This window comes from Protopterus annectens, chromosome 2.part0 (genome assembly GCF_019279795.1).
Source record: "Protopterus annectens isolate FY-2018-M chromosome 2.part0, PAN1.0, whole genome shotgun sequence".
Classification (NCBI taxonomy): Eukaryota; Metazoa; Chordata; order Ceratodontiformes; family Protopteridae; genus Protopterus; species Protopterus annectens.
Window position 1 is genome coordinate 1,605,643,801 of NC_056728.1, and position 16,833 is coordinate 1,605,660,633.

At 38.1% G+C, this 16,833-nt stretch overlaps 1 protein-coding gene across 1 annotated transcript in view; it reads left to right on the forward strand.

Moving 5' to 3' along the window:
* The window catches only part of LOC122793553 (cytosolic phospholipase A2 gamma-like), a 679,208-nt gene that overhangs the window by 69,573 nt on the left and 592,802 nt on the right, over positions 1 to 16,833 (forward strand). The window contains exon 3 of the mRNA XM_044061702.1: positions 13,848 to 13,953. Within this exon, the coding sequence (XP_043917637.1) occupies positions 13,848 to 13,953 (106 nt within the window). The remainder of the gene's footprint in view (positions 1 to 13,847; positions 13,954 to 16,833) is intronic.

The following is a 16,833-nucleotide window of genomic DNA, read 5'->3' on the forward strand; positions in this document are numbered from 1 at the left end:
GGTTTTAGGTCTGTCCCTCATAAAATTGGTGGACTTCCAAAAAATCACTGAGGAGAGAAGCCATTAAATAATGACAATGCATTTCAATTGTGTGTGTGTTACAATTGCCTCATGTACACAGACAACCCACTCCTTCTCCCACAAAACACAAATACATGTGAGAGATGCAACTATATAGCCAAACTGGAGGCTGAGCTCTCTCAACTCAGGACTGGCAAGACCAGACAGGAGGAGAAGGAAACCACGCACACCACAAACCCAGTTTCACATAGAACTATCACAACTGCAAAACAAACACATAAACACACAAAGACATACTCGGAGGCACCGATCAAAAATCTACCAAAACTACAGAGGCCTCCAAAGCAGACACCCAAGCAACTGCCACCTCAAGACATAAGACATGCAACACATAGTTCTCAAAGTCAGTGTGCTAAACAGTCACAGCCCTTAAGGCCAAACACAATGTCAGACACAATTGTTATAGGTGACTCCATAGTCAGACACACTGACGTCCCACTCACCAGACTGAACAAGGAAAAGATCACAGTAAGCTGCCTGTCAGGCGCTAGAATCCGCCACATAACACAAGTACTCAGGTGACTCCACAGCGAGTACAAGTATGACTCAGTCATTGTCCATGCCGGTGTGAACGACCTGAGACGTACCTCCCTGGACTACATGAAAAGAGACATAAGAGGAGCTCTCAGATTATGTAGCCCAGGCCGGTATGACCCTGACCCTGAGCAGTATCCTACCCTCACCAAGAATGATGCCACAATACAGAGACAAAATGATCAGCTTTAATAATTGGCTTAATTACTGGTGTCATTCTAAGGGGATCCAATGTCTGTCTGCCTGGGATGACATGCTTGACAAGTCACGCTGCTTCGCAAGGGACGGCTTGCACCTGTCACCCCTGGGCTTCCGGATATTGGCAAAGGCTCTTGCTACCCCCATAGTGCCTTTTTTAGGCAAGGCTCAAATGATAAACCTACCACCCTAGAAAACAAAAATGGAGAAAAACTAAGGGTAATACTGCTCAATGCCAGAAGTCTAAACCTCAAGATGCACGCCCTCGAAGCCCTCCTCAGTATGTAGAACATCGATGTCTGTGCTGTGACTGAAACCTGGTTCAAGGCTCCTGAGAGCACCCCAGCACTATCAGGTTATACCTCATATCATGCGTTCCGGCCCCAAAATCCGGACCGAACCACAAAAGGAGGGGGAGTATCCATAGTCATAAAGGATACCCACACCTCCAGGTTAGTGGCAACGCACGAAGCATCGGAGACCATCCAGGTGCAATTAACCATAGGTAAAACTGCCCTACAGTTTGTAACATGCTACAGACCACCTTCTCAAACTCAGGAAACCCACACAGCCTTCCTGAAGACACTGGAGAGTATGAATGTCTCTCCAAACACCATCATATTGGGTGACTTCAACTACCCAAACATAGACTGGGAACACTACTCAAGCCCCAACACCCTAGCCCAAAGGTTCCTGGAGTTCATAAACTCAAATGCTATGGAACAACTAGTCACCATTCCCACAAGAGGAGAAAATATACTAGACCTGATCATCACAAACATGGGGACAAAATGCTCCACACCGGAAGTATATCCCTCATTGGTGAGATCAGACCATAAATTAATCTCACTGGAGATCCACATCCCGCCCCCACCCCAGCAAAAGACCACAGTGAAGAACTTCTCAAAAGCAAACTTCACACTTCTTAAGACTGGAGTGGTATCCTTCATGGCCCCCGAGCCAGTGGAAACCACAACCCACACTGCTGAAACCCTTACAAATGCCTTCTACGAGCACCTCCAGGAATGTATGGATCAAGCAATCCCTAATAAAATCAAGACCCTTTCCACCAAAGGCAGGCGCCCAGTCTGGTGGACCCCAGCCATAAACAAACTCTACAACAAGAGGAGAAAGCTACTACATGACAGAGCAAAATCCCTAAAAGGGAAGCCATCTCTGATCAATACTAGCAAAAAACTACGATCACTCATAAAATCATCCAAGGCCAACTTTGAGAGAAAAATCGCTAATGACACAAAAGACAATCATAAGGCCTTCTTTAGCTATGTTAGAAACCTGGGTGGAAACTCCCAGATATGCTTAGAATTAGTCCAAAATGATAAAAAAAATCACTGAACCCACAGACATTGCCAACATACTGGCAGACAGGTTCAGTGCAAATTTCTCCCCTCCCTCCCCACCAAAAGGAGAAATATCTATCCCACCAGAGTCTAGCCTCCAAAACATCTCAGATGCCCAGGTGAGAGCTGCTCTCTCTAAACCAAAAAACACAGCATCAATGGGACCGGATGGTGTCCCCGGCTGTGCGCTACACAAACTCAATGAGGAACTAAACCCACACATAAGGCTGCGGTTTAATCTTAGCCTTACTACAGGATACGTACCCAAAGAATGGCGTACGGCAACTGTGGTTCCACTCCACAAAGGCGGTGCTTCTACGGACCCTGGAAATTACCGCCCCATAAGCTTGACGAGCCTTGTCTGCAAAGCTATGGAGAGGATCATAATGGAACTCATAAATAAAGACATTGGGGACCTACAGACACTGGATCCTACCCAATTTGGCTTTGTCAAGGGCAGATCCTGCCTCTTGAACTTGGTCAACTTTTTTGAAACAGTCACTAAGGCCATTGATGAGGGTAAGGCAGTTCACACAGTCTACCTTTACCTAGCAAAAGCGTTCGACACAATACCCCACTCGGGCATCATAGAAAAGCTCACCAGCTTAGATGTAAACCCATATGTCACAAGATGGGTTGCAAACTGGCTCAAGGACAGAACACACAGGGTTAGAGTTGCTAGTGCCATGTCAGACTCTAAGCTGGTCATGAGCGGTGTCCCACAGGGCTCAGTCCTGGGCCCCCTCTTGTTCGGCATTTATTTTTCTGAAGTGCAGGCAAACATAGAGGGATTGTGGCTGACAAAATTTGCAGATGACTGCAAACTGGGTACCATAATTGACACTCCATCAGACACAGACATCCTCCAGAGAGGTCTCATAGAAATGGATAACTGGTGCCAGAGCCATGGCCTTAAGCTAAATGCCAAAAAATGTATAGTCATACCCTTTGGGAAAAACAAGGTAACCCCTAATTACCACATAGGTGGTAATCCATTAAACATGGAAGAAGTTATCAGGGACCTGGGGACCCAAGTTGACAGTAACCTCTCTTTTGACACTCACATTGCCAAAGTGGTTAGGAAGACCTTCTACATTGCCCACCTGATCATGAAGGTATTCACATCCAGATCAGGAGAGGTCATTGTACCCCTGTACTCTTCACTTATCAGACCAATGATTGAGTACAACGCCCCATTCGGAATGTACCTTACCCGACACCTGCAGCAGTTGGAAAGACCCCAAAAGTTCCTCACCAAAAGGATAAAGGGGCTCAAACATATGTCATACGATGCCTGACTGAAGAAAATCCAGCTCTATTCAGTCGCATACCGTCGCATAATAAAAACATGGAAGTACGACCCTTTTTACCATGTACATTAACAAGGGGTCTGTTTAACATAAGCGTCAACAGTATCAAGTATTTTCAAATACTTGCACATGGATATTTCAATTGTTTGTTGTTATCCTAGCTTGATTTGGATGTTTAAATAGACGTGGTTTCATTTTAATAACACGCATAGCGCGTGTGTTTTAAGCTAGAACAATGTGCAGTATTATAACATTTTAACAGTAATTCATGCAATGGTTCCCTTTAACTTTAAGGTTTCTACGGTTTTTAATTGCAGCAGAATGCTTGCTTTCATGATTGGGTTATGCAAATTGTATTTAAGTATTTAAACATCAGTGTATTGTCATCCAACTGTTTGTCTGAAGAAGGTGAGTTATTTAACTTGCCGAAAGCACTAACTTTCATTGGAATATTAAATTGGTGGTTTTATCAGCCTTCTCTCATCGCGTTTTGTTTCGCTTTTCAAATTTTACATTGGTTTGTGAGTTTTTTGTCTTGTTAAAGTGTGCTAGTATGGTGAACGAAACCGGAGAGGCTGCTTCTCCAACTTTGTTTTCGCAGCGGGATGACAACAACGGTAGCAACAGTAATTCTCCAGGGAACCTAACGTTGCTAGTCGAAGCACTCCTTAAAAGAGTGGACGTTCTGACGCAAAAGGTAGATGCCTTTTCCAACTCGACTTCACTCAACAATACTATTATTAACAACAGATATACCCCTTCAGCTGATTCAAATGAGGGAACTATTCCGAATGGCCAGCGTTCCCCCATTCTTACAACAGGTAATCTAACTTCAGCAACGGAAATCCATCTCCCAGCGGCTAACATGGGACAACACTACCCAACTTTAACTACGGGTAATCAGCCCCAGAGGGACATCATTCAACCTGCTCCATCAATACGAGGTAACGAGAATGTTTCTGTTAACTTAGATGGTATTCCTACTATGAACAATTTTTTGGACAACAACAACTTTTTTGTAGGAAGGTTTAGTCCTGATGGTGGCAGTATAACCTCACAAGATACAGTGAATTTAAACTTAGGCATCAAAATAGATCTTTTTGATGCAAAACTGTTCAAGTGTAAAAAGTTACAGCTTGAAACATCATATTTACAAGAATGCATTAAAAACAAAATAATCCCTAAAGGTTTACGCCAATGGCGCTTTCCAGCTGGTCTAACAGACAATTCTGTTTTCTATCAGGAACTATTAGAACTGTTTGACAGACAAGGGATTGAATTCCTACAGGCACTGATAGCGTTTTATACCAGTGACATTTCCAAGCTAAAAACAGAACTTGAAAAACTTGAAATTGAGATTAAAACTGACATTGAGTTTCTACGCTATAAATATGAGTACTGTAGGATTTTTTCTATCATTGATGCCACAATGGAAAAAATGATAATCACTAAGAAAAAGAAATTGTCTAGGGATATTAAAGACTATTCCAACAAATGTGCCTATCCCAGACTTCCACAGAAGGCACAAATTAACCCTAATGTTAATTTGGACAATGATCAACATAATTTTCATCCTACCCCACCTTATCCTTCAAACATCAACAATAATCAACCTGATCAAAGACAGGCCCCAAGAAGGAGCCCTAGATTGAATAATAATAACACTAACTTGCCAAATCAAATTAATTCCTCTGCTGAGGGGGGTGGTGCAAATGTTTATCAACAAGCGTTGTCAACTATGCCCACAGACTGTCCTGAAGGTTACAACCAAAACAATAATCAGGATTTTCAATCGGCCAACAACCCCCGGGGGAACAACCATCCCCGAGTTCAAACACAGAACAACACGAGGAACAGGAGACGTGGATGCAGGAGATGAATGACATTTTAGAATTTGGCATACAACCAAGGTTGCATAGAAGTTCTAATGGCGATTTCACTGTCTACAATTATACTACCTTGGATATTCAGCAGGATATTGTAGACTTTTTAGCAAAGGACTTCAGTTTTGTACCTGGTTGCTATATCGACATTGGTAAAACAATTATCGATTTAAAAGTGTACACACGTAAACTTAACCTGAATTTCCTGATGGGTAATGATACATCTGCAGTAAAATTGTTAAGGGTAGCTAGTTCTTACAACCCACCTTTACATCCCATCTTGAACACATTCGAAAAAATATGTGAGATGGATTTGTGGGCAATCAAGAACCAAGTTATTTATAACAATCAAAAACACCCTAACAATATTACCCCTTTGGAACGGGATTTTATTCATCTTTTACAGGATTGCCGTATTAGGGCCATGAAACCGGATAAAGGTGGGGGGATTGTTTTTATGGATCATTGTAAGTATGTCGAGTACATGCTTGAACACCTTGACACAACTGCTTATAAATTAGTTACCTTAAATGAGATACATGTGGCATACAGAAAAATTAACAACACTTTAAATGATCTGTTTTTAGAAGGATACATAGATACAGATACTCATAAATATCTTACTATGCCTGCCCCAAGAATTCCGGCATTTTTCGGAACACCTAAGTTACATAAACGTTTGAATGCCCCTCCATTTAGACCAATTGTTGATGGGAGGGGATCGGTCACCCAAGCATGTGCCAAATATGTTGACAATATTATTAAACCTCTCATTCAAAATGAGAAGCATATTTGCAAAGACTCCTGGTCATTTTTGGAGAACATCAATAAACTCACATATGGAGAGGATGTTCTGTTTTTGACTATCGACGTCAAAGACTTATATAGTGTCATACCACAAACAGTCAGCCTTGCTTGGGTGAGAGAGTTCATATTGTCCAAGAACGTAGGTGATGATACTACGAACTTGGTGGAGACCCTCTTAGAGATAGTATTGGCAAATAATCTTTTTCATTTTTGAAAACCAATTCTACTTGCAAACCTCTGGGGTAGCTATGGGCTCACCCTGTGGGGGTACCTTTGCGAATGCCATGATGGCACATTGGGAGCCCACCACCCTATTCAAAGATGAGCTCTTTCTTAAATATGTCACCTGGTACACTCAGTACCAGGATGACATTTTTTGTATTTGGGATGGTAAGAGGGAATTGATTCCCTCATTTATTAGTAGAATTACTTAAACAACTGATTTCCTAGAGTTTACGTACAGCATAGGTGACACTCAAATCAACTATTTAGACATCTTGCTTATCAAGGATAGAGTCAACAAAAGATTTAAAAGCTGTATTTATAGAAAACCGACTTATTCCAATTCTCTCTTGCACTTTACAAGTAACCATCCCTACCACCAAAAGAGAGCGGTTATTAAAGGACAGGTTGTAAGAGCTGCACGCATGGTGACAGATACTCAAGACTTTATTGTCGAGTGCAATAACCTTGCCCATATGTTTGAATCTAGAGGGTACCCGTCAACTTTGATAACAAATGTAGTAACAGAAGTATCTCATAAACGTGAAGTGGGCTACTTTTTTCCTTTACTTTCTGGACAAGTTAGTAACATTCCAGGTTCCATTCACGAACAGACAATATCTCAGTTAGACTTAACTATTAAAACAAATACTGAATGTTGCAAGTTTAACACAAGTTTCTTGCACACTTATTCTTTAGATTCCATCAAGATAAGAGAAATAGTTCATAAAAACTGGGATATTATTAAGAATGATAGGACCCTCTGTACTCTTTTGGGAGATAGTCCTAAGATTACTTACAGAAGAGGGAAAAACATGAAAACAATTTTGGAGAAGGTTAAGCCGAATGTTTGTTTTAACAAACCACAGGGGATGTTTAAGTGCGGATTTTGTACTCAATGTAAACACATTAAAGTCACGAAACATTTTAACATCAATGGTAAAGAATATAAAGTAAATGGACACTTTAATTGTGAGTCTAAATCTATCACTTATGTTGCCTTATGTAACCACTGTAAGGCATTTTACATCGGCAAGACCGAGAGAAGGTTTAAACATAGAATATACGAACATCAATATGCCATAGCAAAGAATGACGCCACTAATGCTCTAGCTAGGCATTGCATGGAATTTAGTGGGCACACGTTCAATTATTTAGTATTGCAACAAAGGGAGGTGGATATAAGAGGTGGCCCATGGCAAATACGTTTAGAAGTTGATGAGCTGTTATGGCAAATTCGTATAAAAGCTCACCTTTTCCCTGGTATAAATGAGGCACTGTCAATAAAATGCGTGTTAAAATGGCTATCTTATAATAGATAGACCAGGTTAATTTTTAGACGTAATTATCCTGGATATTAATGTCCTAATGTTTTCTTGGTTTTTAACATCTATACTAGCTGGGGTTAGATTTATTTTACGGATAGTACATTGATTACCTATATACAAGGATTCATCACCTAAGATTTTCAGTGTAATTAATATAACAGTAGTAACTAATAATGTCATAGATTGACCTTTTTAGTTTCTAAGGTGGATCTAAATAGGTTCTTATGTTATTTAATTTCCTTAGAGCAGGCTGTGTTAGGACAACAATGTCTTTTATTTTGACATGCATAGCTTGCAACCACCATTTGTTTATTTGGGTTTCATAGTTGTTTGAAGGGAGTATGCATATGATTTACATGTGCGTACATTTTTTATTTACTTAAGTTTAAAAGATCAAATAGGTCTTATAATAATAAAAACATGGAAGTACGACCCTTTTTACCATGTACATTAACAAGGGGTCTGTTTAACATAAGCGTCAACAGTATCAAGTATTTTCAAATACTTGCACATGGATATTTCAATTGTTTGTTGTTATCCTAGCTTGATTTGGATGTCTAAATAGACGTGGTTTCATTTTAATAACACACATAGCGCGTGTGTTTTAAGCTAGAACAATGTGCAGTATTATAACATTTTAACAGTAATTCATGCAATGGTTCCCTTTAACTTTAAGGTTTCTACGGTTTTTAATTGCAGCAGAATGCTTGCTTTCATGATTGGGTTATGCAAATTGTATTTAAGTATTTAAACATCAGTGTAATGTCATCCAACTGTTTGTCTGAAGAAGGTGAGTTATTTAACTTGCCGAAAGCGCTAACTTTCATTGGAATATTAAATTGGTGGTTTTATCAGCCTTCTCTCATCGCGTTTTGTTTCGCTTTTCGAATTTGACAGTAACCTCTCTTTTGACACTCACATTGCCAAAGTGGTTAGGAAGACCTTCTACATTGCCCACCTGATCATGAAGGGATTCACATCCAGATCAGGAGAGGTCATTGTACCCCTGTACTCTTCACTTATCAGACCAATGATTGAGTACAACGCCCCATTCGGAATGTACCTTACCCGACACCTGCAGCAGTTGGAAAGACCCCAAAAGTTCCTCACCAAAAGGATAAAGGGGCTCAAACATATGTCATACGATGCCCGACTGAAGAAAATCCAGCTCTATTCAGTCGCATACCGTCTGCTCAGAGGTGATCTGTGCCTGACATACAAGGCCATGTCCAACCCAGAATTAATGGACATGCTCCACCTCAAAAAATCCAAATCCACCAGAGCCACGAGCAAGAGACTTAAACCTCAACACGGATATAAATAGGATGTGCTGGAGGGACAGATTCATCACCCAGAGACTCCCTACACTATGGAACAGAATCCCAGTCCATGTGAGGCAGAGCCCCTCACTGACTCTGTTCAAGAGAAATCCTGACGAGTGGATGGGAGATCGTAGGTTTACCCCAGGAATCATCTCTGTATCACTGCTGGACAGAGGCACAGCAAACTAATGGGTATAGTATTCTCATCCTAAGGGGTGGTGAAAGCCACACACACTCTGGCTAGGCTTATAAATGCCCTAGGGCAGATAGCCTAGTATGAACCTATAAACCTATGAATCTATAATTGCAGAATTCAGGTCTATATCAGTTCAGCGAAAAATCAGTTCAGCGAATAGCATTTTTGGTTCACTTACATCGAACATGCCACTTGTCGAACTGATCATACTGATATCGCAGTACAGTGAGGATTGGGAAATCTGCCTTTTCTCCACTGTAGTGCGATCGCAGAATTGGTATATATAATTATTGGGAGGTGTGGGAGACACAGCCCCCACCCACATGAGCAGAATTCCATGAACAGCATTTCCAATTAAATACAGTTCGCTGAACTGTCACTTTGATGAAGTGATATAGACCCCGGAATTCATATAGTTCAGGCAATGCACGATAGCATAAATCCTATTATTCTAGCAGCTCTATAAGAGCAACATTTACAATAATGACCTTTGTCCCCTGTTATTTAAGGTTTTGTGACACTTATTGAGCTAAGAGGTCAACAGGTACATATAGAGGGCAGAGCAAATACAAGGTAAATCAGGTACGTTCTGCAAAACTAAAGATGCATATTTGAATTTCCTTGTATTTTTGCCCTGTCTCTCTCGTATCTTTAAACTCTCTGGATTTTATATATATATATTTTTTTTTAAAAAAAAAAGAACAGAGATCTTCCTTTTTCTGTTGCTTGTTTTCCACAACACTTATGTCCTGTGCAAGTGTGGGAATGCAGGTCCCATACGCATGAGCAGTATATCAACATATGTGGAAGACTATGGTAACAACAAAGAGGAACACCATGGCTTGGTTATACAAAGACATTATTTAAGTAAAGTAAGTAATTTCTTTCTTAAATAATGTCATTGTATTACAGCACTATCTGACTCATGGATTTGGGTATGTTCAAGATTTATCCATGGTTAGCTATGTTTGATCACTCGGGTTTCACCCTCGTGATCAAACCACAGCAACTGTGGGTAAATCTTCAATATACCACAGCCACTCATCAATTATTGGTTAAATATTTTATGTCGAAATAACTGCAAGACACTGGGTAGCACATCATCAGAGCAGTAAAATTTTAATTGCATTGTTGTATATGAAGAGAGATTATTACCACTGAAATTGACAGCATTTTAAATCCTATCATACTGCTCCTTCTGTGACATAAATTGTCGACGAAATAAAATAGTATGACAACTCTCAACTGACGTGAACTACGTCATACATAGGAGCATTCAGGCAACATCCTAAAAATGCAAGTCTGCATAAAAGTAGCGGGTTCTTTTCTGAAAATAAGCATGCCTTAGTCTGTTACATGCAAAGTCTGTAATGTTTTACTGCATGTACTGTCATACAGTATAAAGGCTGACAACTGACTGTGCCAACCTGCTAGGTCTAATCAGGCAAACAAGGTGAACAGTCAAGCATTGCTATACATCAAGGTGTCAATGACATGATTAACTCCCAGCCTTCACCCTCTAATTCCAGTATCACTTCTGTTACATAAATAAAATATTTAGTTCTCTAGTACGTGATGGATGAATGACAAAGTTTGTTCCCTAGGACAGGACACAGTATCATACTCAGTTTTATTTCCATCTGTATTATGAACTGTAAAGGTGCTTTATATATTCTGAGTGCTGTGATATGTATTCCTCCATTTCATCACTCTCCAAGCCACTGCAAGGTACTATGGAACTAGCTAACTACAAATAATATAATAATCAATACAGCAAAAGCTAACGGTAAGGTATTTGGTACCTCTCAATGTTTCAGGAATGCAGGCATTATTACAATATCTGACCAAATGAAACGTTCTTATCTGTAACTGCATCTCAAACACATTTAGGCATCCGTCTGAAAAGAACATTTCCTTTTCTCCTCATAAAGTAAAATAACTAAGAATGTATTGAACTAGCTAAAAGTATCCTATAAAGTCACTAAGCTACAAACTGTAGAAGGTAGATGACCTCTAGCAGTCAGTGTGTGCAGTGTCTGAGGTTAGGATACTCATTCCTGATCATTTATATGTTCTGTGCTCATAACGCTACATGCAACAAACCACAAAAACGAATCACTCAGATTTCCTCTTCTTGCCAGTCATAGGGAATAACACTGCACAACAATCTCCAAATGCAACTGTATATCAGTGTTGGCCATAGTATTAAATAACCTACACTTCATATTATTATGCAATAATAACTGTCTCTCTCTAAACTTTTTTCTCTGTGGCTCTGAAGCTATATCTTTACCTTGACCACATACAAACTGAATTATATAATGTACTGAAAAAGCTTTCATTATGCAGAACCTGCCTGTTGGAGCAATATTCATTGGTTCACAGGAAAATACTACACTAACTACTATCGAGGGACATTTTAAAATTGGTCAATAATCTGAGGTCAAAATCAATCCCAGTACCTTGTGCCTAACCTACTCCCTGAATGCATCAGGAACATTAGCCACTTGGAAAAATTCAGGAAAAATTTAAACTCATGCCTAAGCAAAGAAAACAGATGTAATTGCTTCTGGAGTACCAGATAATCAGGCACAATATATTCAGCAATTCTCAATATAGCATTTATTAGTACTTCCCATACTGCACTGCAGACACATCAAGAGTACACCCTCTCTCTCTCTCTCTAGACACACACACACACACACACACACACACACACACACACACATATATATATATATATATGTGTGTGTGTGTGTGTGTGTGTGTGTGTGTGTGTGTGAGATTATAATGAATAATCGCTACTGAGGTAATCAAAATACAAAACACCAGACAAACTCATCAATTTTTGCAAAAAAAAAAAAAAACTTTTATGTTAGGGACCTTACACCCCACACCCCCAGAAATCAAATATACTAACTCCAAGTTCACATAAACTTAAATAAAGGAGAAAAGCCCTAGAACTATGTAACATTTGATTTAATGAACTCTGACCACTGTAAAATTTGACCAGCTGTTCCACCAACAAAAAACACCAGGATTTCAACACGCAATGAAATGTGTGTTGAGATAAACCACATAATATTTCTCTCTCCATATCTATATATATATATATATATATATATATATATATATATATATATATATATATATATATATATATATATATATATATATATATATATATATATAGGTTAGCTATAGATATATATATTTATATATATATATATATATATATATATATATATATATATATATATATATACATACAAAAACACACACACACACACACACACAATCACACATACACACACACACACACATACACACACACACACACAATGCATATATTGTGAATGTATGTATGTGTGTGCTTGTGCATATGATGAGAACAGTTGCATAGTTTGCTTTACTAAATGTATTTAATTGGCAGCAATTTGAAATAGCACATACCATTCTATCATTTAATACAGCATGTACAACTTTATCATCTAATCTTCATAATTAACTTGTGCATTCTTATATAAGCAATTATAGTCATCTAATCATTATTTGCTGCTGAATTTAAATATTACCATTTATTGTTCTGCAGTGCAGACCAGCTGCATCATGAACAGGTTAGGTGTAGCATCTCACAACAAGCTTATACCATTGTATCTGAATGAAATTGAACGTGTTTATGATCAAATGCAATTTATTATACTCTGGATATTGTATACAACTCTATATTACTTTGCAAAAAGGTATTTTCAGCGAACACCCTTTCATCAACCCTTATTTAGTGAAAATCACTTCCATAATTCGCTGAATTTTCCAAGGGCAAGTAAAAAATTGCCCCACAGCACAACAGAACCCACAGCTAAATAAATCAAGCCTACCCAAGTGGAGGGACTTTGCCCCCCACAACCCCCAACTACATATACCAACTCTGAGATCGCACTACCATGGGAAATGGGCAAAGTTGTGTAGTTGGCCAACTACTTCCTTGCCCTTAGAATATTTAGAGAATCGCAGAAGTGATTTTCACTGCATATGGATCAATGAAAAGGTGTTCGTTGAAAATAGCTTTCAGTGAACTAATCTAGACCCATAGTAAGCATCGTTTCACATCTGATATTGTGGCATCCTGTACCTTCTCTATAACACACTACTACTTTTGTACAAATATTTTCTTTTTTATTATGAGTAAATGTATTATTTTTGTTGTTACTTTGCATGCGTGTCTACTTTGTTATTGTGCACAGATTCTCCTGTTTTTGATGTTCTTATTGTGCATTATTAATTGTTCTGTTTTGCTGTCTGTTCTGTTTGTTTCAGATTATAATCAATGCTTGTTTTTGTACTAGTGCTAATGTATGCTGCTTATCACTGCTGTCAATTCTGCTGTTATAATGAATCATCCTGTTATTGGTCATGTTATTATTGTTGAAGTAATTCAAGTGTGAAAAACTGATTGATTTTTAACAAGAATGTGTAGTAGTGCTTTATATCATAAGTTATTATAGGTAATTAGTACCTGTGGAATATTTCAGTATTTCTGCATTTTATCATCTGAATTTTATTATTTATTCAAGCAACTAATTGTTTTTTTTTTCTTAAATACAGTGACATATATTTTGGTTTTCCAAAGAAAGAGGAAGAGGCAATAAATAAAAGAAAAGAACACGTTACAAAGGCGATTAAAAAACTTCTTAAATGTAATAATTTAAAGGTACAGTTACAATTAGTAACTTAATATTAATAATAATATATTTACAATTAATATAATTAGTAATTAATATGCATTCAACTATGTATGAAGCATAATGTATTTACAGAAAAAAAATTGCTGATAGCTATATAAAGAAAAAAAAGGCTGCAGATTATGGATAGAAACCATTCTTATGGAAAAAATCATAGTGGGAATCATGAATAATCCTTAAATGTATATCAAAAGTATGTGCAGTATAGCTCAAATACCCAAGGTCAGAGACGCATGCCACCATTTACATAAACTAACATTTTGCCCTCGAGCATTAAAATCATTGGTGCTGGCCATTCCAAGCATTAGACGCCATTTGGTATAATTCCCCATATTGGACTAACTGCAACATTGCTTACATCAGACTGTTTTTCTGTTGAAGACTGCGCAGTCTGCAGAATGATGCCTGCAGTGAGCAGGCTACTCCCTCTGCTGTCCGCCGCCAGTGATTATAAAAACATTTTTCTCACTAAGCTAAATCACTGAGCTGTACAAGGTGGAACACATCAACAAGTATTCTGTGGCTGAAATGTTGTGCCCACAAGCAACCAGTGGTATGTGGCACAGCATTTCCTGGCACCAACCAAGTAAATTGTATCTGGTTTCCATGGATCTATTTCTACTATTTATGCTAAAGGAGCCCACTGGAATAACAGCACTATGTGGTCGATCATAGTACCACTGACTCTCATGTATACCTCTTTCCATCGTTTTAGATCATGTAATGGTACTAAAGACTTTAGAAGAATGTGCAGTTCCATACTATTTCTTCGTGTCATCTCTCATATTGCAAAAATCTACCAGATGGTACATTCTGCATTTTAAACTCTAGTCTCCTTGTCTTCAAATCACATTGCACAATATTTGTTGTTCCATAATATGTAAAAAAATATGTAATATTGCATAACGGCTTCATGATTCCCACATATGATCCAAAATATGCATCAATGGATAACCAGTTAAGTAAAATACTCTTTATACAAGAATTATCAATAAAGTATGTTCAATTAGCTGCAAGAATGACCCAGGAACACAGAACTAGTTAAATGATATTACCTGAGGAATGATGTTAAGATCTATAATATGTGGATAATTTTTAGTTATTTACTTAAGACATTAAGTACTTTTTATAATAGTGTCACATATATTCAGATAACATTTTTCTGTTATGTAAAATACTCACTATAAATACCTGTTGTCATAGCAAAGTGCCTAAACTCAGAGATATCAGAATGTTTGCTGTCATTACAGGTAGCTATTTTCTGAATGTTTAAAGTAATACGTTATACATTGTTAGTAATATGTCTAAAGCAATGTTGAATGCAGCATAGAGTAGTTAGACTGTTATACATTTCCTGAAGTAGCGAACATAAGCTCTTCTTGGAGTAAAAAGCAAAACCTGTAATGAAGGTTTTATCTGTAAATGGGGGACAGAATAGACAGTGTCTGGTAGCATCTGCACTGGACTGCCATCATCACCACCGTCTTTTTGTGGGTGATTTGTGAGCATATTCATTGATCTAACTCTTTCCAAGTTTTTACAAAATAACACATTTTATGAAGCAATCGGTACTGCATCACTATTCCTGGCAACTCTGCTGGAACAGTTGCTGTTGCTGGCTGGTGTAAATCTGGTTACAATCAAGTTGAATGAAGGACCGAGGACAGACAACTATCCATGTTAGTATGCAGCAAAATGTTACAGGTTCTTATTATGTCACTAGTGTCTTAAACTGAAAAGCTTTTACCCTTTGCTTCTCATTTCACTTTGGAAAATTGTACAGTAATACTTATTTACAATTATTCTATTTTCCTTTGCACTAATGGCTGGGGAAAGCATGTGCCTAGCCCTTTTCTTTTGACAGTCCCATGTTAAGTAAACAGGACCAAAGCAAATAGTCACTTATCAATTCCTTAAAACAAGATTCATTACATGCATTTTGTTAAATCTGTATTGATTGAGAAGCCACAACCTTGTGATACTGTAACATCACACTGTAAGGGTTAGACTCTGTCTTTATTCAGTAGATTATCAATGAGGCACAGTTTGTTTGAAACAGATTCACTGATTTATGTCTCTTCAAACTCTCATTCAACCATCTGTGGTTGGCTTCAGTAAACAAAATCATATTGTACTTTTCACAATCACAAAAATGAGCATAACATTCCAGTCCCAGTTATTTTGAAAAACATAAATGGTATTTGGTCATCAATCACCACGGATCACATAAATCTCTACTTCTTCATATATTCTAGTGTGCTTACATATTCATCAATATGTTCTTCTTGTGAGAAAATACACAGTACTTTTTTAAGAGTCGTTTAAAAGAATGTACTAAACTATTATATTAGTTGTGTTTTCTGTGACTGAATTAAAAACAAATGTTTGCCAAGGGCTGTGTATCATAGGGGGTTAAAGCTCTGTCTCTCACAATCTAAGATAATTTTGCAGCATGAGTGGGATTAAAAAAGCTTATGTCAGCTCATCCATCCTTGGAGAAGGGGTATGGTGGTCCTAGTCAACTGATTGTTCTCCGTCTCAATTGCTATAAGACCAGGGGACATAGACATTGCAGTATCAGACTTGTTATGGTTTGGTGTGTGTTTGTGTGTGTGTGTGTGTGTGTGTGTGTGTGTGTGTGTGTGTGTGTGTGTGTGTGTGTGTGTGTGTGTGCATGCACATGCCATAGGAAGAGTGTGATGCAGATACTAGTCACCATACTTTAAAACTTCAGCTTGGCCAGCTAAAAACTTGGTTATATTCAACTGGACATATAAGAGAATTTAAGTACCTTTTTCTGCACTTTTTTTTAAAAAATACAGTATTTAAATTGATTTAAACTTAGCAGT